The sequence below is a fragment of the Pipistrellus kuhlii genome, unplaced genomic scaffold (assembly GCF_014108245.1).
Source record: "Pipistrellus kuhlii isolate mPipKuh1 unplaced genomic scaffold, mPipKuh1.p scaffold_m20_p_27, whole genome shotgun sequence".
Taxonomy (NCBI): Eukaryota; Metazoa; Chordata; class Mammalia; order Chiroptera; family Vespertilionidae; genus Pipistrellus; species Pipistrellus kuhlii.
The window spans coordinates 1187300-1210524 of NW_023425526.1; the positions used below are offsets into that span (position 1 = coordinate 1187300).

The 23225-nt window shown below is 40.0% G+C and overlaps 2 protein-coding genes across 3 annotated transcripts in view; both read left to right on the forward strand.

Moving 5' to 3' along the window:
- Window positions 1-11998, forward strand: part of LOC118727941 (testis-specific gene 10 protein) — a 92141-nt gene extending 80143 nt beyond the window's left edge. For both annotated transcript variants that reach the window (XM_036454002.2, XM_045587247.1), the window contains 3 exons: window positions 4139-4243; window positions 4423-4572; window positions 11287-11998. In XM_036454002.2, coding sequence (XP_036309895.1) covers window positions 4139-4243; window positions 4423-4572; window positions 11287-11311 — 280 coding nt within the window. In that variant the 3' untranslated portion in view covers window positions 11312-11998. The remainder of the gene's footprint in view (window positions 1-4138; window positions 4244-4422; window positions 4573-11286) is intronic.
- Window positions 1-23225, forward strand: part of LOC118727939 (testis-specific gene 10 protein) — a 222030-nt gene that overhangs the window by 80126 nt on the left and 118679 nt on the right. The gene's annotated exons all lie outside the window — the stretch shown is intronic.

Consider the following 23225-nt stretch of genomic DNA (forward strand, 5'->3'; position numbering starts at 1 on the left):
AGCAGTATCATAACAAAGTCATATTCCGTAAGTGTTTGATACTTTATTGGCTAGTAGAATTTTAAAGCTGGAATTTATATAATTTAAGCATCCATAATTAGCCATTAATTAAACTGAGCACCAGAAATATTGTGATTTGCCAAAACTTTAGTACTAGTTTCTATTACATGTTTAGCTAAATTGATTTAAGTTTAAGTTTAACCATTGTGTTGATTGTTTCCAATGGAGCTTTGGGTATAATGTCTAATTTATAATATTGCCTTTAGGAAATATTATAACCAGATTAGAAAAACAAAACACTTCTGAAACCAGAAGAATTTTTCTATATATGAACCCACCTGGTATTTCTCCTTAATCTTCCCACTTGTCACACGGTGTTTGCTTTTGTACCTATAAGGTACATACTAGGTACCTGGAAGGACTCCTGCATTCACAGAATACTGAAGACTTCCCTTAGAGCAGTGGTCGGCAAACTCATAATTCAACAGAGCCAAATATCAACAGTACAACAACTGAAATTTCTTTTGAGAGCCAAAATTTTTAAACTTAAATTTCTTCTAATGCCATTTCTTCAAAATAGACTCTCCCAGGCAGTGGTATTTTGTGGAAGAGCCACACTCAAGGGGCCAAAGAGCCACGTGTGGCTCGCGAGCCACAGTTTGCCAACCATGGCCTTAGGGCGTTGATTGTGGCTGCTGCTTTCAGCATCCCAGCACCATTAGCAGCTTATTCCAGGACCCTGCTGGAAGGGTGGGTGGAAATACCTGCCTGGATAGTGAGTGTTCTGTTGTTAAACTTAGTCTGTTGCTAACCTCTCACCAAAAACAGAAGCATGGGGACCGTCCCCCAGCCTCTGATCTGTTCTCTCCTCTAGAACACTTTTTCACCCAGCCTCAACTCTGCCCTTCTGTCTGAGCTTGGGGCCTGGGGAGGAATAGGAACCACGATCTCAGGAATCAGGCACTCACAGGAGCCCCTGACTGAGCCCAGCCTGCAAAGCCCAAGCCAGTTCCTTCAGAAAGTGTTTGCAGGTCATGGCAGCTGTCACTGAGTCCTTCTTAGTCGCTGCAGCTGGGCTGTTGTGCTACCTTTAACCGGTTCTGCCAGGTCACTTTCTCAAGCCGGAGTGGAAATCTCTTAAGAATGTAACCTTAAAGGCTGCCTTCTGTTCTAGACTGGCTGAGCAGTATTGTCCCTTACACGGGCAAACACGACCAGCTTGTGTGTCCTAGAGTGCCGTCCTGGGAACAAGCAGCGAGGGCAGAGCGCTCTTACAAGCAGCCTTCGTCTCCGTCGTTATCTTCCTGATGCAGGGCGCCATGTGGTGGGGTTTGTGGCATGGGTTAGCCCTAAAGGAGATCCTGTTAAATGGAGGAGAGTGTGTGCAGGAATATCAGATTTCATTCTGAGTGTACACAAAGCACATGGTTGATCTAATATATTACAGACCATTAGACTTCCAGTTTTGATTACTTGGTTATACCATTACTGAAGAGTATAATACTTTAAAGTACTTCTATGAAAATTACTAGAGGCCAGGTGCACAGATTCATGCACCAGTGGGGTCCCTCGGCCTGGCCTGTGGGGATTGGGCTGAAACCAGATCCCAAACATCCTCTGAGGGTCCCGGATTGCGAGAGGGCAGTTCTCCATTGACACAACCCAGAATCTGGTTCCCTCCTCTCTTCTCCCAATATTATGTCATTTTCTCTCTGCATCTGTCTCAGTCCTTTCATCTCACTTTATCCTAAGTTTAGTAGTAACTGATGACTTGTGGGAATTTAGCTGCAAAATGCATTAATTTAGCAAACAGGATTTACTTAGCCTGGAATCTAGTAGGCCTAGGGCAGGACTATGCTCAATGTCAGGCTCTGGTGCTGGCCCTTCCACCCAGGCAGAGTCCTGATGGGGTGGGAACCTCCTTCTTCCTACCTGAGCTTCTTCTCCCCCTCCTTCCCTCCTTGGTAGTTGCCTGCTGGCACTGCTGTTCACCTGGAAGGAGGGAAGCCACAGCCCCTTTCCCAGCCAAGAGTGGTAGTGGGAAAATTCACTGCCTCCACTGGAAATCAATATTAAGTGGATAGGCCAGTGCAGGCACCAGACAGTGGGGCCACAGCCAGTAGGTCCTGCATGTCTCATCATTTAGCTAATTGCGTCAAAAAGTTTCTGTTAGGGCCAGACCTCTGCAATGGGCTAGAGACCTGGTGTGGAGCCAGACCTGAAGTGGGGATCCAATTGGCCAGAAGCCCGTGCATGGATTCATGAGTTGGTGGGGTCCATCCGCCTGGTCTCTGGGGATCAGGCCAAAACCTGCTCTCCAACATCCCCTGATTGTGAGACGGCGGTTCTCAGGTGAAGCACCCCGAAATTGGGCTCTCTCGTCTCTGATTCTGGGTGCATCACCCAAGAACCGCAGCTGCCAAGTTACTGCAGCTCGGCAGCTCCTGCTTTGAGTATCTGCCTCCTGGTGGTCAGTGTGAGTCATAGCCACTGGTCAAAAGGTTGGGTGGTCAGTCAGTTGCTTAGGCTTTCATATATATAGATGTGCAGTAAATAGGTAATAGAGATAGATAATCCTATATAATAAAGAGCTAATATACAAATGGCCCTCATGCCCTTATGCCCTCATGCCAGAACTGCTCAGACACTCAACACTGGGGAGGACCAGCCAGGCACAAATGAGCTCACAAGAGAAGAATGGGGACCATGAGAGAGGAATGAGGACCAGCCACAAATGAGCTTGCGAGAGAGGAATGGGGACCAACCAGGCTGGGGCCTGGGAGAGGGACAAGCTGTCTGCCCCATGGTCCTGGGCACCTGCAGCCTGGCAGAGGGACAAGCCGCCCACCCCACTGACCTGGATGTCAGTACCTGCAGCTGTGGCCCAGGAGAGGGGCAAATCACCACCCCACAGTCCTGGGTGCCTGTGGCTGTGGCCCAGGTGAAGCCGCTGTAGCTGCAGCCGGCGTGGGCAAAGCTGGCCCAAGTCCTGGGTGCCTGTGGCTGGCCAGAGGGAGGGAAGCCCGGGTCTGGGTGCCTGCGACCAGCCAGAGGAGGGAATCCTTGGTCCCGGTTGTGGGACGAGGCAGAGGTGGTTAGGGATGATCAGGCCAGCAAAAGAGCAGTTAGGGACAATCAGGCTGGTGGAGGAGCAGTTAGGGGTGATAAGGCAGGCAGAGGTGGTTAGGGGAGATCAGGCAGGCAGGCAGGCGAGCAGTTAGGAACCAGCAGTCCCAGATTGTGGGAGGCAGTCAGACATCCCTAAAGGGCCCTGGATTGGAGAAGGTGAAGGCCGGGCTGAGAGACCCCTTGTCCCATGCATGAATTTTGTGCTCCTGGCTCCTACTAGATAATATTACTCCATATAAACACAAGGAAATTGACACGGAGAAAGTTTAACTAATTGAATGTAATTGGCATACCTTAAGCTTTTCAAGTAGGCTACCTTGTTCATTTACTACACCTAAATTTGGCATATCCTATCTAAGAAAGAGGGAATTTGCTAATTGACCCTCACACAGTCACAAAGGTGGCGTCCACACCCAGAAGGAGGAAATATGCTAATTGGCTGCCCCACCCTTAAAGATGGCAGTGCCCACAGCCAATAAGGAGGGAATATGCTAAGGGACTGTCCCACTCTCAAATATGGTGATGCCCACAGCCACAAGAAGTCAGAACCTAGTCCCCTCAGCCCCACCCAGTGGCAGGCACGTGGCAAGGCTGGGCCCAGCGTCCCCCAGGCCCCTCAGTCCACCAGCAGCCCAGGGCTGGCCCAAGGTGCAGACAAGCCTTGGATGGCAGCTGCCCAGCCGCCCAGGGGCCGCCTGAATTTCAGGTAACCAGGACCGGCTGAGGCTTGTGCTGCCAGCAGTGGCAGCATCAAAGGTGTAATGGGGACATTGCCTTCCCCTGATTGTCGGGTTGCCTCCTACCCGTGAGGGTTCCCAGACTAAGAGAGGGGGCAGGCCAGGCTGAGCCCCCACTCCAGTGCATGAATTTTCATGCACTGGGCCTCTAGTAAATCCATAAAGATCACAATTTGGCTTGGATCCAGCAAGGAAACATTGCCAGCATGGTTCAGAAAGTTCTAGGCTTTAAAAAAGTCTAATCACTCTCTCTCTTTCATTCTGCCACACAGGGCCATCCAGAGTAGAGATGTGGCTCAGTTCAGGAATGTCGTCACGCAACTGGAAGCTGACTTAGACATCACCAAAAGGCAGCTGGGGACCGAGCGCTTTGAAAGGTGAGTTGGTCTCTATGCAGCATTTAGGCTGGGAGCATTCTTTCTCAGATAACAACAGATTCTGGTTATTCCATGATGGCTAGGTTTTAAAGTGTGAATTGAACTTCAGTTTCACCACTGGATTAATAATGCCACTGAATACAAAATTCAAAAGTTCTATTTCAAACATTTTGCTTTAGGGATAGGGCTGTGCAAGAACTTCGCCGCCAGAATTACTCAAGTAATGTTTATCATTTGAGTTCTACACTAAAGCCAAATACAAAATGTCATTCACCGGAACGTGCTCTCCACCGATCTCCTGACCGAGGCCTGGATCGATCTCTAGAAGAGTGAGTGGTTTAAGGGTCCATTCTCTGGGGTCCATATAGCAGGATATACAGGAACTGTTTGAGGATGTAAGGAAACACAGTAACTGTCTGTCAAGAATAGTGCTATTGAAACATGATTAGTTATGTTCACATAAAAATGAAGTTTTTTTACTTAGTTTTATATAAATATTCTAAAGTGAAAGATCTCTATTTTATCTGATTACATAATTATATATTTTAAATCTGATTTTTTAATTTCTACATTAATTTGTATTAATTTTAATTGGTAAATTAATTTAATAAATTTAACTTTGATTAATAAAATATTGGTTCATTTTTATACCACCCTAAATGTGAACACTCTATGAAAGTAAAAAGTTAATATTAGAGGCAGAATTTTAGATACATTTCTATAAGTCACAAATTTGTAATAACATTTTTATTTGGAAATGATTTGAAATTTAAAATAAAATAATACAAAGGATATCTGTATACCATTTACCCATAATCTCTATTGTTAAAATCTTACCAAATTTGCTTTTTATGTGTTTGAGACAACGCATGTGCTGTCTCACGTACACTCTTGCACATGTTCCCTCTCTCTTTCTACATATACACATTTTTAAAAACAACAATAATTTAAATTCCAAACCATCCTCACCTTGCCTTCTTCCATTCTGTATTTGTAAGTCCGTTTTTCTACAGTGGGTACTCTATCTCATCAACACATTTACTCCATATAAGCATAGTTACTCCTTTGTTTAACCCCAGAATGCATAAAAAAAAAGTTTCGAAATTTCTCACCTATGCTATTACAATAAGCAGAGCAACATTTTTTAAAAGTTTGAGATCTAGCCCTGGCTAGTTACCCAATGGTTAGAGCATTGGCACAGAGACAGAAGGCTCACAGGTTTAATTTCCACTCAAGTGCATGTATCTTGGTTGCAGGCTTGATCCCTCGCCCCCACATGCAGAAGGCAACCAATAGATGTGTCTCTTTCATATTGATGTTTCTCTTTTCTTTCTCCCTCTCCCTCTTCTCTACTTTCTCTTAAAAAAATATATCCTGGGGTGAGCATGTAAAAAGTTCAAGATCTGTTTGCAACTCTTCCTTCCTATCCCCATATGTCTTATGGCCCAACTCTTCCAGGCATATAGTTAAATATTGTCTTAATAAATTACTCAATTACTTTTTCTCTTTCTCTGTAGTTATAGTACATATGTTTAAAATATCATTAGATTTATTTATTTCAGTTTGTTTTCATTTTTCCTCTTCTTATATTTTCCTTGATTTGATGTAATTTTTGAGTTTGTAGGTTGATATGCTTTCAAAAGTCAAGACTTTGCAAAAGTAACTCAAAGTGTCCCTCTCTCCTGTATGCTTTCTGTCCTGCCCTTCCAATGAGAAGGGTTTTTTCTGTGTTTTCATTTCATTTTTAATTTCTAGTTTTATTGCATTGGGGCCACTAATACATCTTATAAGGGCTTCAATTTCAAAAATATAAAGAATTTATATAACTCAGTACCTGATGGCCCCCAACTACCATCCCCAGCTGGCCTCATGGCCCCCAACTACTCTCCCCAGCTGATCTCATGGCCCCCAATTGCCCTCCTCTGCTGGCCTGAGAGCCCCTAGCCTCTGCCTCGCCCCCCACCACCGTGACTTTGTCTGGAAGGAAGTGGGATGTCTGAAAGATGTCCATTCTCCCTGTATAATTAGCATATTACCCTTTTATTAGTATAGATATGTTCTCCCATACAGAGGGCTCCCTTTCATTTTGTTGTTGATTTCTTTGCTATGCAGAAACTTTTTAATTTGATACAATCCCATTTGTTTATTGATTTACTAGAGGCCTGGTGCATGAAAATTTATACACTGGGGGTTCCTCAGCCAGCTGCACCATCTCAGAGTCCAGGAGCCCTCAGGGGATGTCCTACTGACAGCTTAGGCCCACTCCCCACCTTAGGCCTCCTTTTGCAGGAGGAGACTGTACTGATCAGGGAAAGGTGCTGCCCCCATCACACTGACACTGCTGCTGCTCCTGGCTTCCCTCTGTAGGAAGCAACCAGGCCAATCAGGGGAAGGCACTGCCTCCATCACCCTACTGCTGCTGCCACTGCCAGCTGCCGTGGCTGCCTGCCCTCTTTGGCCCTCATAGCCACTGTGGCTTTATCCGGAAGGATGTCCAAAAGACCTTGGTCTATCCAGTCTAATTAGCATATTACCCTTTTATTAGTATAGATTGATGAGAGCCATTATGAAGGTGTGAGGTGAAATTTCATTGTGGTCTTAATTTTCATTTCTCTGATGATTAGTGACATAGAGCATCTTTTTATGTCTATCGGCTATCTGAATGTCCTCTGAAGAAGTTTCTATTGAGATGTTTTGTCCATTTTTTAATTGGATTTTTTAATGGGTTGTCTGAGTGCCTTATAAATTTTGGATATTAATCCCTTATCAGCAGTATCATTGGTGAACATATTCTCTCATTCAGTGGGTTGACTTTTCACTTTGTTGATTATTTCCTTTGCTGTGTAAAAGCTTTTTAGTTTGATGTAGTCCCATTTGTTTATTTTTTCTTTTATTTCCCTTACCCAAGGAAATATGTCAAAAAATAAACAAACAAAAAACATTGCGATGAGAAATATTTCAGATTTTACTGCCTATGTTTTCTTCTAGGATTTTTATGGATTTTAGTCTTACACTTAAATCTTTATTCCATTTTGAGTTTATTCTTGTGCATGGTGTAAGAAGGTGGTGTAGTTTCATTTTATTTCATGTATCTGTTTAATTTTTGAACACTATTGAATAGATTGTCTCTATTCCATTCTATGTTCTTGCCTCTTTTGTCAAATATTAATTGACTATAAAGGCATGGCTTTACTTTAGGTTCTCTATTCTGCTTTTATGCCAGGACTATGCTGTTTCTATGTACTATGGCCTTGTAGTATAGTTAAATATTGGGTAGCATTATTCTTCCAACTTTGTTCTCTTTCTCAAGATTTATGATGCTATTTGGGATTTTTTTTTTTTTTTTTTTTTTTGCAGTTTCATGTTCATTTTTGGAATATTTGTTCTAGATTTGTGAAATATGCCATTGGCATCTTGGTAGGAATTGCCATAGTTTGCTTTCAGGGGTCCTTAAACTTTTTAAAATAGGGGCCAGATCACGGTCCCTCAGAGAGCTGGAGGGCCGGACTATATGAACTACTAATTCCTACTGTAACACCTTGGCTGCGCTCACTGCCCAAAAATCCTGGCGGGCCGGATCAGACTCCTCTGCGGGCCGCATGTGGCCCGTGGGCCGTAGTTTGAAGACGCCTGGATAGACATTTTAATGACATTAATTTTTATTATCCATGAACATGGTATATGCTTCTACTTTTTGTATCTTCTTCAGTTTCTTTCTTCATTTGCTTTTAATTTTCCATTATCATGTCTTTTAAATGTTTTGTTAAATTTACTAGTACATACATATTTTTTGATTAAATAGTAAATAATTTTTTTTTTTTTAGTTTCTCTTTCTGGTAGTTCATTATTGGTGTATGAAATGCAATTAATTTTTGGATATTTATTTTGTAGCCTGCTATTTTACTGAATTCGTTTATCAGTTCTAATAGTGTTTTGGTGGAATCTTAAGGGTTCTCTATGTACTGTATTACATCACCAGTAAAGAGTGGTCATTTTAATTTCCAATTTGAATACCTTTTTTTTTCTAGTCTGATTGATATTACTAGGACTTCCAATACAATGTTTAAAGATTTCTTAAACTGTCCTTATATAAAAAAATGATTTTGCTCTTTAAATTGGATATGTTCTGTTACCTTGTCTTCTAAATTGCTAATTTGCTTTTCAGCTTTATCCAATCTATTGTATATTCTTTCCCGTGTATTTTTCATTTCAGATATCAAATTGTTCATTTGCAACTGGTTATTTTTTATGGTTTCTACATTTTGTTGTTGATGTTTCAACGCTTGCTATTTCTTTGTTAAGTTATCACTAAGTTCCATGAACATCCTTATAACAATTTTTTTGAACTCTTCATCTAGTACAATGCTTGTTTCCATTTCATTTAGCTCTTTTTCTGGACATTTCTCTTGTTCTTTCATTTAGGTTTGTCTTTTTATCTCCCCATTTTGTCTGTCTCTTTGTATTTGTTTCTGTGTATTAGGTAGATCTGCTATGTCTCCCAATTTTGATAGGATAGTGTCCTGTGGAACTTAGTGGCACAGTCTCCTTGATCACCTGAGCTGGGTACTCCAGTAATATCTCCTGTGTATGTTATGTGAGCTCTTTTGTCATAATTGAGTGTTGAGTTTGCTATGGGCCTGTTTGTGTGTGTGCTTGATCCTCAAGCTTGCTGACTATGAGTATTGATCTTGACCACAGTGTATAAGCTGCTGTGCAGCTGCTGACCTCCTGAACCAGAATTTGCCTCAGCAGGATCTAATGCCTACTGAGAACAGCCTTTGGTTATGACACTTGTTAAGCTAATTGGATCCTGCTCTGATCTTGCCTGAATTTGGCCACTGAGTGTGTCTGTTCTGGTGCCTTTTGGGAGGTACACTGGTCAATATCAGACACTGTTTGTGACCTGCCCTGGACAACCTTTCTAGAGCTACAAAGCAATCCACAGTTTGTGACTAACTCTGCTGGGCCTTGTTGTGTGTGATGGATCCATACGTGCACCAAATCTGGCTTCCACCAATACTGAGCCTGAGGGCAGGTCAGCAGATGGCATAAGAGCCCAGAGATCCATCTCTGCCAGCCTTCACCTGCCAGCTGCTTATTAGGTTCAGTCATTAAAAGAGCCGCTAGGTAGGGGTGAGTGGTGTTCACCATATTGATATAGGTTGAAACTCATGCCAATGCTGGGTCTGAGGCCACTCAGCAAATGTCCCAGGTTATACCAAATCTAGCTACTCCCTGCCAGATGCCAATAGACCTTTGCAGTAGGTGGGGTGGTGTCTCAGGGAGTCATCAGCATGAGGATAGCAGATTTTATCCAGGCCAAACAGACCAAGATTTGGTCATTAAAGGAACGATTCTGGACCAGTTTGGAATGCAAGGGGGGTGGAAATGACCGTGTCCTAGAGCGACACAACACACAGTCTGTCCTAGATCCTGCCCAGACCTTCTCGGCAAGGTAGAGCTGCCTGGCATCATGGGAATGGGATCACCTGGAGTCTAGAGGGTAGGGCTAATGTATATGTTGTGAGAGGAGGCACTGGTCAATTTCATGGGAAAGTTGGGGGAATGGACCTGCCACAAAGCCACACAACTCAGTCCCTAAGTCAGCTCCTACATCTGCATCCTGGCCCAAAAAGATGACTTCTCAGAAGGGAATCCAGAGGATGGGGCTATTGTATACCCCAGACTGATGCCATAGGAGAGGAATCCTCCTCTGAGGAAAGATGGTGTCTGCAATGTGGAAGAGGGATTCAGCACAGAGATCCTGGTGGCTGTCCCGTCAGCTCTCTTCCCAGAGCCATACACCCCATTCTGTCCTCATGGAACTCTAGTCTGCTTTGCCCTCCCTTTATCAGTACTCAGGGTGAGTATCTGTGAACAAGATTTTATGTGTTGGCCCTTTAAGAGTGTACCTGGTCTGTTTCTTGTCCCTATAGTTTTGCCTTTTCCAGGATGTCATAGAAATGGAATCATATCATATGTAGCCTCTAGTGGCTAAATTTCACTCAACATAATATATTTCAGATTTTTCCAGGTAGTTATATGTATCAGATCTTTTTGAATATTCCTTTTACCCACCGAAAAGTATTCTACTGTACGGATCTACAAGTTTTATTTTCCTTTTTACTTAGAAAGAATTATGGACTTACCTGGAATTATAAAAATAGTTAAAAAGGGAGTTCCCCATATCCTTCCCTCGGCTTACAAAGTAATATCTTACAAACCAGGAATTTAACATTGGTAAAATATAGTTAATTTTATTTATTTATTTTTGAATATATTTTGATTTTGTATAAAGAGGAAGGGAGAGAGATAGAGAGTTAAAAACATCGATGGGAGAGAGTCATCGATCAGCTGCCTCTTGCCCTACTGGGGACATGCCCACAACCAAGGTACATGCCCTTGACTGGAATCAAACCTGGGACCTTTCAGTCCCCAAGCCGACGCTCTATCCATTGAGCCAAACCAGTTTCGGCAAAATATAGTTAATTTTAACTCACATTCAGTTTTCACTTGTTTTTTCATGTTTTTATTTATGTGTATTTATAGTTTTACACACCACCCATATTTCACCACCACAATCAAGACACCTACTTGTTCCATCAGCACCAAGGAACTCACTTTCTCATGATACCACTTTATAGTTAGTCAGAGAACACATATACTTTCCCCCAAGTAAATGTTAATTTCTGCTCTACCTCTATAATTCTGTCGTTTTGAGAATGTTATATAAATAGAATCACAAACACTATGTGACTTTTTGAAATTGACTTGTTTTTATTTAAGACATGTCCATGAGATCCATTCAAGTTGTATCTAATAATAGTTTATTCCTTTTTAATATTGAATATGATTCCAAGATATGGATGTATCACAGTTAGTAAACATTGAGCAAAAAAATATATTATATCTGTTTTTCTTCACAGAAGCTGGGGGAAAAATAGTATGTATTGCCAAAGTAATATTAGGATTTAATTTTGTACATGGTGAAATTGTGGAATTAAAAATGTTAACCTGCACAAATTTTTTTCTCTCTCTCATAGGAATCTTTGCTATAGAGATTTCTGATATGCGAAAAGATTCTTCACATCCTTGGGAAAGGTCAAAGTGTCAATCTGATTTTTTTGCTATATGATTGCATTTATCTTTTGAATCCTTGACAATCTTAAATGTATATATTAACTTTGTGCCTCTGAATCTCTGTTCTCATGTGCCATATTGCAGTGATCAGAGATGACTTACAAAAACAAAAATGCATGTGGCTCTTTCTACCCATACAGTAATAGTGAGTGTAAAACCCACTTACTTCACTATTGAACACTGTCCTGTTAACTCTCTGGTGTAAATAAAGCTTATAAAAAGAAGGAAAAGTGTTTTTTACAAAACTGATTTCCTTTCCTTTCTTGGTACCTCATATAATTGGATGGTTATTTTTCTTAGTTATTTATCCCTTCTTGGCTGGATAAGTTCTCCCAAAATAGGTACATTTTGCTCATACTGGCCTGGGTCCCAATATGCCACTTTGGACCCAGCCCGACTCAAATTCCAGGTCATAATCAGCAGATAGTAGGAGGGTGTCAGGATCTTAAATCCATAATATTGTACCACTGATTAACATACATTTCTGCAATTGTGTTTACCCATACTATTTTTAGAAAGGCAGGTGATGCTATATTTGTCAAGAATGTAAGATTTTTTAAATCTGTATTTTTAATAAGTTTTCTTTAAAACATTAAAGTACTGCAATCAACTTAATGGCCATTTTTATTTATTTTTTTAGTTTTTGCCTGTGGCAGGTGTTTATTATATATAGTAATAAATCCAGTGACTGTTCCTTATTTATTTCCACTAAAATTGCCTAAATCTCTTACCTTTTCTGTCCATTCATTTTGAATTAAGAGCCTAAATACTACTGCATTTTACTGACATTAGCTATTTGTATTCTTGCCATTTATTTAAACAATTATATCATTAATAGTATTTATAGAATATAGATAGTTTCTCACTGTATACAGTCACTATTCAGTATGACTACAGTAATACTGTACAGCAATACTGTTCAGTAATACAGTAGGATAGGGCCTTGATTTTTATCTTGTTTAATCATTAACACTGTGGTATTTTACCATAAGGCCATGCTACATATTTACTTTAGCTTGATTTTTAAAAACCTTGAGGTTTATTCATCTAGTTCAAGTTCTCATTACAGATTGGTTTAAAAATTGAATAATTTAAAATATGTCCTAGTATAAACATTTTAGATAATAATACACAAAGAGTTATTGGTAAAAGAAGTTGTTGGTGCTAATATTAAATAATGTATTAATAAATATGCAAATTTAACTTTTCTAGGTGATGCAATGACCTAAGCACTACGTCATTACAACATTAATTTTAATCTGTCCACCTCCTAGATTACTTGATAAGGAGCTGTCACCTGTCACTTGTACTTTACATGTTGTATGTGGAGGGCAGTATGTCAGGAAAAGGGCATGAGATAAATAAGAATGAAGTATGTAAGCAAATATTTCCATACTTGAATAAAAGTATACTATACTTGTGCCATTAATTACAGAATATTTAAAAGGAAAATTATTTGGTAAGTATAAAGGGGCCAATATTATCCAAAGGTATGGAAACCTCAACTTTATTCTATGTTAAAACTCAAAGAAAATATTTTTTCTTATAGTTATATTTAAGGACATTGATTATTTTAAATCAGATTCATGTCACATGACATAAATATATATTAGCCTATTGATAAGGTTGAGGTCACCTGATGCAATAAAATGCACAATAAAAAAACTATACCAAACATTATTTCTGTGATAACAAAGAAATCTGAAAAAGCTCTCAACTTTGAAATGCCATGTTTAATCCAAACATCCATTCTTACTGAAGAAAGGGTGTTTTGAAAGAGAATTGTTAACCCTCTGAGTTAAATATCTCACAGGCACTAAGTCTCAATACATCTAAACTATATTCAACAATGTGTCCTCTTGCAGTCTCTACCCTTGTTTCCCACATAGACACTATGTCAGATGCCTGAATCCTTAGCCCAGATGCCATTAGAAGTCACTCCCTTTCCTTCTCACTGAACAATTTAGTCAACCTACATGTCACTTCCTCCTACATATTGAACAAATTAAAGAAGATCTAAATAGTGGAAAGACATCCTGTGTTCATGGACTGGGAGCCAAATATTGTTAAGATGGCAATATTTCCCCAAGCCATCTTCAGATTAAATAGTTCTTTTTGAAATTCCAATGGAATCTATCTTTTCCCCACACACACACAGAAATAGAAAACCCAATCCTAATATTCATATGGAATTTTAAGAGATCCAAAATAGCTCAATCATGAGACGGAGAATAAAGTTGGTAGACCCACATTTCCCAATTTCAAAACTTACTGCTAAGCTACAGTTACTGAAATAGTGTAGTACTAATGCAAGGATAAACAAGGATCAATGGGATAGATTGAGAGTCCTGAAATAAACCTACTTCTATGGTCAGTTGATTTCAAGAAGGGTGCCTAGACCATTCATTCACTGGGGGTGCTGGGCCAATTGGAAAACCACATGCTAAAGAATGAAGCTGGACCCTTATCACACACAACTTATACAAAAATCAACTCAAAATGAAATATATATACCTACATTTAAGTGCTAAAACTATTAAACTATTCAAAGAAAACATACAGGCAAATCTTCATGACCTTGGATTTCATAATTGTTTCTTAAATATGACAGCTTCCAAGATAGATAAATTAGCCTTCATCAGAATTAAAAACCTGTGCATCAAAAGACACTACAAAGAGAGTGAATGAAGGACAACCAAATAATGGAAGAAAATATTTGCAAATCATATATCTGGTAATGGTGTAGTATCTAGAATATATAATTTTTATAACTCAACATTAAAAATGATTCATTTAAAAATGAGCAAAGGACTTGGGTAGACATTCTCCAAAGAGGATATACTAATGGTCAATAAGTACATGAAAAGATACCCAGTGTCATTAGTCATTGTGACAATTGAGATAAAAGTTATAACCTCTCACATAGTAAGATGGCTAGAATGGAAAATATGACAATAACAAGTATCAATAAGGATGTGGAGAAATTCATACATTGCTGGTGGAAATATGAAATGGTTTGGCCACTGTGGAAAAGTTGGGCAGTTCCTCAGTAAATTAAACAGAGTTAACATATGACCCAGCAATTCAACTCCGAGGTATGTACCCAAAAGAACTGAAAATGTGCCCAAACAACACTGTACACGAATGTCCATATTAGCTCTAATTTGAAACCACCCACCCAAATGTCCAACAATTGATGTTACATCCCTATGATGAAATATTATTCATTCATAACTGTGAATGAAGTACAGTATGGTTAGCCCTTGAAACATTGTGCTAAGTGAAAGTATCCAGACACAAAACCCAGTTTGTGATTCCATTCATTTGAAATATGCAAATAGGCAAATCCATAGAGGCAATGCAGATTAGTGGTTGCCAGGGACAATGGGGGCGGGGGGCTGCTTAGTGGGCACAGGGTTTCTAATTGGGTGATGAGTAAGTCCTGGAACTGTGTAGTGGGAATAGTTGTGCTGCATTGTGCTACTGAGCTGCACAATTTCAAATAGTTAATAAAATGTTAAATTTTGTTATTTTACCACAATTTATGAAAAAGTCATTTTCTCAAAATTTCTCTGACTCCTAGCATTGGTCTGACTGGGTCAAGTTCTCCTGCAAAAAGTATCTAGTATTTCTCCTTTGAAGGACTTACCAGAGTTGTAATTGATTATTTGTGTAATTATTTATCTATTATCTGTCTCCTTCTTTACTATAACATCCATCAGGGTAAGGGATCATATCTGTCTTCATTGTATCTCCTAGGGTATAGCACATGCTTGGTACATACTAGGTTTTCTGTATATACTATGGAACAAGTAAAGCAGGGGTGAGCAACCTTTTTTCTGCCAAGGGACATTTAGGTATTTATAACATCATTCATGGGCCATACAAAATTATCAACTTAAAAATTAGCCTGCTGTATTTGGTGAACCATTTAATTAACTCACCCCTACGGCCTTGGGAGGTCTTTCCTGACCAAATTATTTCTTGGGCCTTGTAGATATTTCCAACCCTGAAATGAAGGAACAAATTTCCCCCAATTCTTAACTATTATAGTATCTCCTAAATATCTCTGAAATAATCTACTTTCCTCTATTCTCACTTTAATCCAGACCATAGTAACATCTTAATCTAAAATGATGTGACAGTCTCCTATTCGCTCTCTCGGTCTAATTCATTCTCCACACTGTAATCAAAGAAGTAGTTTTAAACACTAATACAATCACATCTATCTCCACACATGTACCCTGTGAGTATGAAATTTACATTAGACTAAAGTCCAAACTCTTTATTTAGGCCTGGTGCACGAAAATGATGCTTTGGTGTGTGTGTGGGGGGGGGGGGGGGGGGTCCCTCAGCCCTGCCTCCACCCTCTTGCAGTCTGGGACCCCTTGGGGGATGTCTGCCTGCCAGCTTAGGTCCGCTTTGCCCCCCCCCCCCCCACCACCACCACACACACCCCAGGGAACGGGCCTAAGCCAGCAGGCAGACATCCCTCGCACAATCCCGGGCTCTCGCAGTTCAGTACCCCTCGCTCCTTACCACTCCCCTGCAGCGGAGGCGGGAGAGGCTCCCACTACGGCCCATGGCTGCTGCGCTCACCAACATGAGCCCAGCTTCCGGCTGAGTGGTGCTCCTCCTATGGAAGCACACTGACCACCGGGGGCAACTCCTGCATTGAGTGTCTGCCACCTGGTGGTCAGTGCGCATCACGGCAACCGGTCATTGTGACATTCAGTCAATTTATATATTAGGGTTTTATTATATAGGATTGCTTTCATCTCTCTGATTTGGTTCTTTATTTTTTTAATCTTTTCAGCCTCATACTGCTCCCTACCCACTTTACAAATATATATTATATTTATTCTGAATTGCATTTGATACCTGGAATAGTTTATTTTCTTGCATCTCTTGACCTTTACATATGCTCTTTCCTCTGCCTGGACCACTCATTTTTCTCTCCCAGTCTCCCTTCCAGCCTGGAAAAGTCTTGTTTGGCTAACCATTGCATCATCAGCACCTAGCACAGTGCCTGCCACATGGTATGTGCTTAATAAATTTTTGCATTTTTTTTAAAATTAAAGTCTTTTTATTTCTTGTCTAATTTCTATATATTCTTCTATTTGTTATAACTTATCCTGTGTGCTTCATTTCATTCTTATTGTATGGTCTTGTTTGTGAATCATACCTGTTAGGCAATGAACTCCATGAAAGATTGCTTATTTTTAATGGTACAGACAATACCAGACTCATGATGGCTTCCAGCTGATATATTTTCACTGAACAGGTATACAGTATAGGTGGTTAAGAGCATAGGCTCTAGACACCCATTGCTTGACTTTACATCATGTCTTTATACTTCCTAACCGTGTACTTGATTAAGTTAGCACTTAAGCTTTCTCTACATTATTTTCCTCATCTGTTAAAGGTATATATATATATATATATATATATATATATATATATATATATCTCCAACTTAAAATAGTATGTGGGTTATGCTCTGGTTTCTCTTCAGATCGTATAAATCTTTCACCTTTTACTAAAATAGTATGTGGATTAATCGAGATAATATACCTATAATACTTAGTCTTTGTATAGTGTCAGGTATAGAGTAGATAGTCAGTAGATATTTTTATTATTTCTGAAACTAATACAGAAACCTATAGGTTTGAGACTCAAGAGAGAGAACTTGGCTGGAGAAGAGTTTTGGTAGTCCTCAGCAGGCATGGTGAGGACAGTGGTCAGCAAACCGCGGCTCACGAGCCACATGGGGCTCTTTGACCCCTTGAGTGTTCTAACGCCACTTCTTCAAAATAGACTCACCCAGGCTGAAAACCGACTTCTGCGCATGGGCCACAAAGTTTCAATCGCACTGTACATGCACGCTCACACATGGTATTTTGTGGAAGAGCCATACTCAAGAAGCCAAAGAGCCACATGTAGCTCACGAGCCATAGTTTGCTGCCCACTGGGTTAGAGATCAAACAAATGAAAAACAAGATAGGGAAAACAAAAACCAGTTCAGGGAGGAAAAGATATCAAGGTTTACCAGATGGCTCAATTATGAATAGTGCTTCAGAGTCTTAATAATATGAGCACTGTATATACATCTAAGCAAAATTACAAAATTAATTGAGAGGATGAAGGAAAGGGAAAGCAGCAATATGTCATAAAGGCCTGGGAAGGAAATAAAGGTAAATTCTCTTCTTTCATAGTGGGGAATTAATTGATAATGCCTAGAATTGAAAAAGCAAAGCACAGTGATATAAGTATCTTACTTGGAGAAAAGGATAATAAAACAATCACATAAAACTGGTTGTCTCTGGGAGAGGAAAATGCATCATTGGGAATGAGGCTGGCTCAAAAATATTGTTTTGATAACCTTGTAGAATTTATTTGAATTTTTTTTACTTTTGATAAAGTTCAATGCATAAGTTTTCGTTTTAAGAGAGAATGTGAAAGTCAGGCCAGTAGCTAGAAAGGTTTTGTGTTTTCTCTAATCTCAACAATGCCAGATTATTTTATGCTTCTCTGACTTTCCATTAAAATGTTTTCCTTTTTAGGCATTTATCACACAATTCCTTGTAACATCTATTTGTGTACGTGCTTTCATTTTCTAATAGAATTGGAATGTTTTGAAATGAAGAAATATGAAGTTTTACCCATTTTTATGTTTATTTACAGCCTTCTTCTACTGAAAACAGTGCTTTGTACATGTGGCATGGATGACAGTATGTAGCTAAGTCCCCACTTCATGTATTTTTGCTTTTTTTTAATCAAACATAATACAGAGACCCAGTTTTTATGTTTTTCCTTTATTACAATGCTGAAAATATAACTAGGTGCTTAGTAAATGCTAAGTTGATTCAGAAGTACAATATCAGATCTCTCAACTTTGAACAAGATAACCGGATTCATCAGTAGATCAAACTAATTTTCCAAAGCAACCTACGGTATTCTAGTGTAAAATGGAACACATTTACACTTTTATAGCTTTACTACACTCTATTTAGTTACTCTCATTTATTTAATAAATGTTTTTTCTCTTATTTGTACACATCAGGTCTTATTTGTACACATCAGGGTCTATTCTCTGTTACTGAGAATACATGTCTCTCAAATCATTTACTTTGAGTGAAAACTCTAGTTCCTACTTCTGTCCCTCCTTTTCTTTCAATGGCTTTTTAAAGATATAATTCACATACCTTATAATTCACCAATGTAAAGATTTTATTATACTCACAGTTGTGCAACCATCACCACAACAATCTAATTTTAGAACATTTTGTCGCCCAAAGAGAAACAGCATGCACATTAGCAATTATTCACTACCATTCTCCTCTACATGCTTAACACCCTTCCCTTGGCAACTACTAACCAACTTTCTGTCTCTATGATTTGCCTACTCTGGAAATTTCACATAAAAGCAACTGTACAATATGTGGTCTTTTGTGACTGGCTTTTGTCATGTACATAATGTTTTGAGGGTTTTCCATACTATAGCAGATATTGGTACTTCATTTTGTTGCCAAATTAAATGCTATTGTGTGGACAGAATATGTCTTGTTGACCTACTCATGAGTTGACAAGCATTTGGTTTGTTTCTACTTTTTGGTTATTATGGATAATGTGCTGAAAGTTCATGGACAAGTCTTAGTATGATATGTTTTCTATCCTCATGGTTATGTACCTAGGAGTGAACTTCCTGGGTTATGCAGTATTATTTTTAGGAACCTTCAGCTTTCCAAGCATCTGCACTATTTTACATCAGCAACATACGAGGATTCCAATTTCTCCACATCCTCAACAACACTTGTTTTCTTTTTATTGTTGGCACTATTACAGATGTCCCCACTGCCTCCCCCTCCCCCATTTCCCATTTCTACCCAGCCACTACTACCCCCACTCCTTGCCCTGGTCTTACGCCTTTTTGTGTACATGCTTTGACTTGTCTGTGTCCATGGGCTATGCATATATGTTCTTTGGCTAATCTCTTCACCTTTTTTTTTTTTCCAGTCCCTCTACCCCCCATCCCTCTGACATTTGTCAGTCTGTTCATGTATCAGTGCCTCTGGCTCTATTTTGTTCACCAATATATTTTGGTCACTAAATTCCACATATTAATACCATATCATGTGTTACTTGACACTTCTGACGGGCTTAGTTTGCTTAGCATAATTATCTCCAGGTTCATCCATGCTGTTGCAAAGGTAAAAGTTCCTTCTTTTATACAGCTGTGCAATATCCCATGGTGTAAATGTACGACAGCTTTTTTATCCACTCATTTATGGGTGGGCACTTGTTGCAAATAATGTTGCTATGAACACAGGGGTGCATGAATTCTTTCTGAGTGGCATTTCAGCATTCTTACAATATATGTCCAGATGCGGTATCACTGTGTAAAAAGGGTGTTTCGCTTTTAATTTTTGAAGAAACTCCATACTGTTCCCCATAATGGCGTCACCAGTCTGCATTCCCACCAGTAGTGTTCTCGGGTTCCCTTTTCTCCACATCCTCACCAAGACTCGGTGTTTGTTAATTTATTGATAGTAGCCATTCTGACAGGTGGGAAGTGATACCTCATTGTCCTTTTAATTTGTATTTCCATGACTATTAGTCCCCTTGAACATGATTTTAAATGTCTATTGACATCTTTATATACTAGTACTCTTTAGAGAAGTATTACTCAGGTCCTTTGCCAATTTTTTACTTGGGCTATTTGTCTTCCTAGTGTGGAGTTATATATGCTCTTTATATAGTTTGGAAATTAACCCCTTATCAGATTATCATTAGCAAATATGTTCTCCCATAAGGTGGGTTCCCTTTTCATTTGCTAGGTTTCCTTTGCTGTGCAGAGCTTTTTAGTTGAATGTGATCCCATTTGTTTTTCTTTGCTTTGGTTCCCTTGCCCTAGAAGGTATACCAACAAAAGTAATGCTGTGAGAGATGGCTGAGGTTTTACTGCCTGTGTTTTCTTCCAGGATTTTTATAGTTTCGTGACTTACATTTAAGTCATTTTATCAATTTTGAGTTTATTCTTGTGTATGATATAATTTGGTGATTTAGTTTAATCATTTTTCATGTACCTGTCTAATTTTCCCAGCACCAATTATTACTGTATATATTAATTGACCACAGAGATGTGGGTTGATTTCTGGGTTTCTGTTCTGTTCCATTGATTTACATGCCTGTTCCCATGCCAGTACAAGGCTGTTTTGATTACTTGGCCTTGTAGAATCCTATATAATAAAACTCTAATATGCTAAGTGTCTGGTTGATGGGTTGGCTGTTCAACCAGTCAAAGCATATGCTAAGAAGGCTGCTCAACTGTTCACAATGACGTGCACTGACCACCAGAGAGCAGATAGTTGACTAGTCAACCAGTTGCTATAATGTGCACTGACCACCAGGGGCAGATTCTACAACCAGTAGGTTAGCTTGCTGCTGGGGTCCAGCCAATCGAGACTGAGTGAGATGGGCCAGACGTGCCCTGGAGCCCTCCCTCGGTTCCTTTTTGACTGGCCAGCCTCCAAATGGTGCACTGGTGGGTCCCCTGGCTGGGCCCGTGCCCTCTTGCAATCTGGGACATCTCAGGGGATGGCAGAGAACTGGCTTCAGCCCAATCTCCCAGGCCAGACTGAGGGGCCCCACTGGTGCACAAATTTGTGCACTAGGTCTCTAATAGTTTGATATTGGGTATTGTGACCCCTCCAACTTTGTCCTTTCTTAAGATTACTGAGGAAGGGATAAGGCAACATAGGTAAACACCTGAACTTGCTGCCACGCACAATCATATCAAAACTACAACTAAAAGATAAAACAAATATCATCCAGAACCATGGGAAGGCTAGCTGAGTGGAAATTCTACAACTAGAAGGAAAGAGAAAAGCATATTGAATCTGGTAGGAGGTGTGGAGGTGTGTAAGTGTGGAGGTATGGAGGCACTTACAAAAGGGCTGGCAACTAAGTAGGCTGTTGTCTTTTTCAATTGGGAGGGAGATACAAGCTCCCGACTGCTCTGAACTCCAGTTCCAGGAGAGATTCTGGAGACCCAGACTCATACAGGGAGAAACTGGACTGTCTGGCATCAGGCCAGAATACAAGGGAGGCTTTCTCTCAGAGATGTTTCTAGAAATCATTATTCTTGCACGGTACCTCAGGACACAGAGACCCAGAGGGCTCTTCGGGGCAGAGATGATGGGCAGCCATTGCTGTTTGCTTTGCCCTGGTGATTCCTCGAGACCCCACTCCACTCAATTTACAAACCCACCCAAGCTGTGTGCAGAGGCTTTTTCATATGAATGGCCTGGCCTTTTTCAATCTAAAATTACCTAACAAACTGCAGCTGGGTGATAGGGCACCAGAGATTCCAAAAGAAGGCACAAGGTTCCACAGCAGCTTGCAGTGCTTCACAGCTGGGCCTCATCGGTGCATCTCCAGACCCCAAACAAAGAGGAGGAATCTGCAGATCTCTCTGTAGCTCCTGCTTGGTGACCTCAGACAGTGGCTGACTTTGCACCTCCTTGGAGATCCAAGAGCCAGTGTACCCAGTGGTCAGAGTGAGACCATCCAGATTACAACTCTTCACATCCATAAGAGACATGCTTAGGGAGAAGAGTGCCAAAGCCCCACTGAAGCAAGTCCTGCCCCATAAAAGTGTCTCCAGCACAGAAGTTCTCACATTGTAAACACAATGGGTCCTTACAGCCAATTGGCCTGTAGGTCAATTCCTCCCAGTGATAACAACAGCAATCAAGGCTTAACTACAACAAGACTGTGCACACAGCCCACAAGGGGTGCACTAAGAGTGTCTACCTCAGGTAATTAGGGAAGCTGAGCCACTGGGCCCTATAGGACACCTAGCACACAAAGCCACTCTATCAACACAGAGAAGCAGTAAAAACGTGGAAACAAACATATCACAAATGAAGGAAATGGAGGAAAGCAAACTACTGGATAAAGAATTCAAAACCACAGTTATGAGGCTACTCAAGAATCTTCTAGAAACCTCTGAGAAATATAGTGAGACCCTAAAGGATATGAAAAAGGACCAACTAGAAATTAAGCATACATTGACTGAAATAAAGAATAATATACAGAAACCCAACAGCAGACTAGAGGAATGCAAGAATCAAGTCAAATATTTGAAATACAAAGGAGCAAAAAACACCCAACTGAAAAAGAAAAAAGAAAAAAGAACCCAAAAACATGAAGGTAGTGCAAGGATCCTTTGGGACAACTTCAAGCATACCAACATCCAAGTTATGGGGGTGCCAGAAGAAGAGAGAGAGCAAGATATTGAAAACCTATTTGAAGAAAGAATGATTGAAAACTTCCCCCACCTGGTGAAAGAAATAGACCTACAAGTCCAGAAAGCACAGAGAACCCCAAACAAAAGGAATCCAAAGAGGACCACACCAAGACACATCATAATTAAAATGCCAAAAGCAAAAGAAAAGGAGAGAATATTAAAAGCAGCAAGAGAAAAAGTTACCTACAAGGGAGCACCCATATGATTCTCAGCTGATTTCTCAACAGAAACTATGCAGGTCAGACAGAAATGGCAAGAAATATTCAAAGTGATGAACAGCAAGAACCTACAATCAAGATTACTCTACCCAGCAAAGCTATCATTTAGAATTGAAGATCAAATAAAGAGCTTAACAGATAAGAAAAAGCTAAAGGAGTTCCTCACTGCCAAACCAGTATTATATGAAATGCTAAAGGGCAATCTTTAACAAGAGGAAGAAGAAAAAGGTAAAGATAAAAATTATGAACATCAAACTGACAACAAATACATATATTTATTTGTTTTAAATATATTTTTATTGTTTTCAGAGAA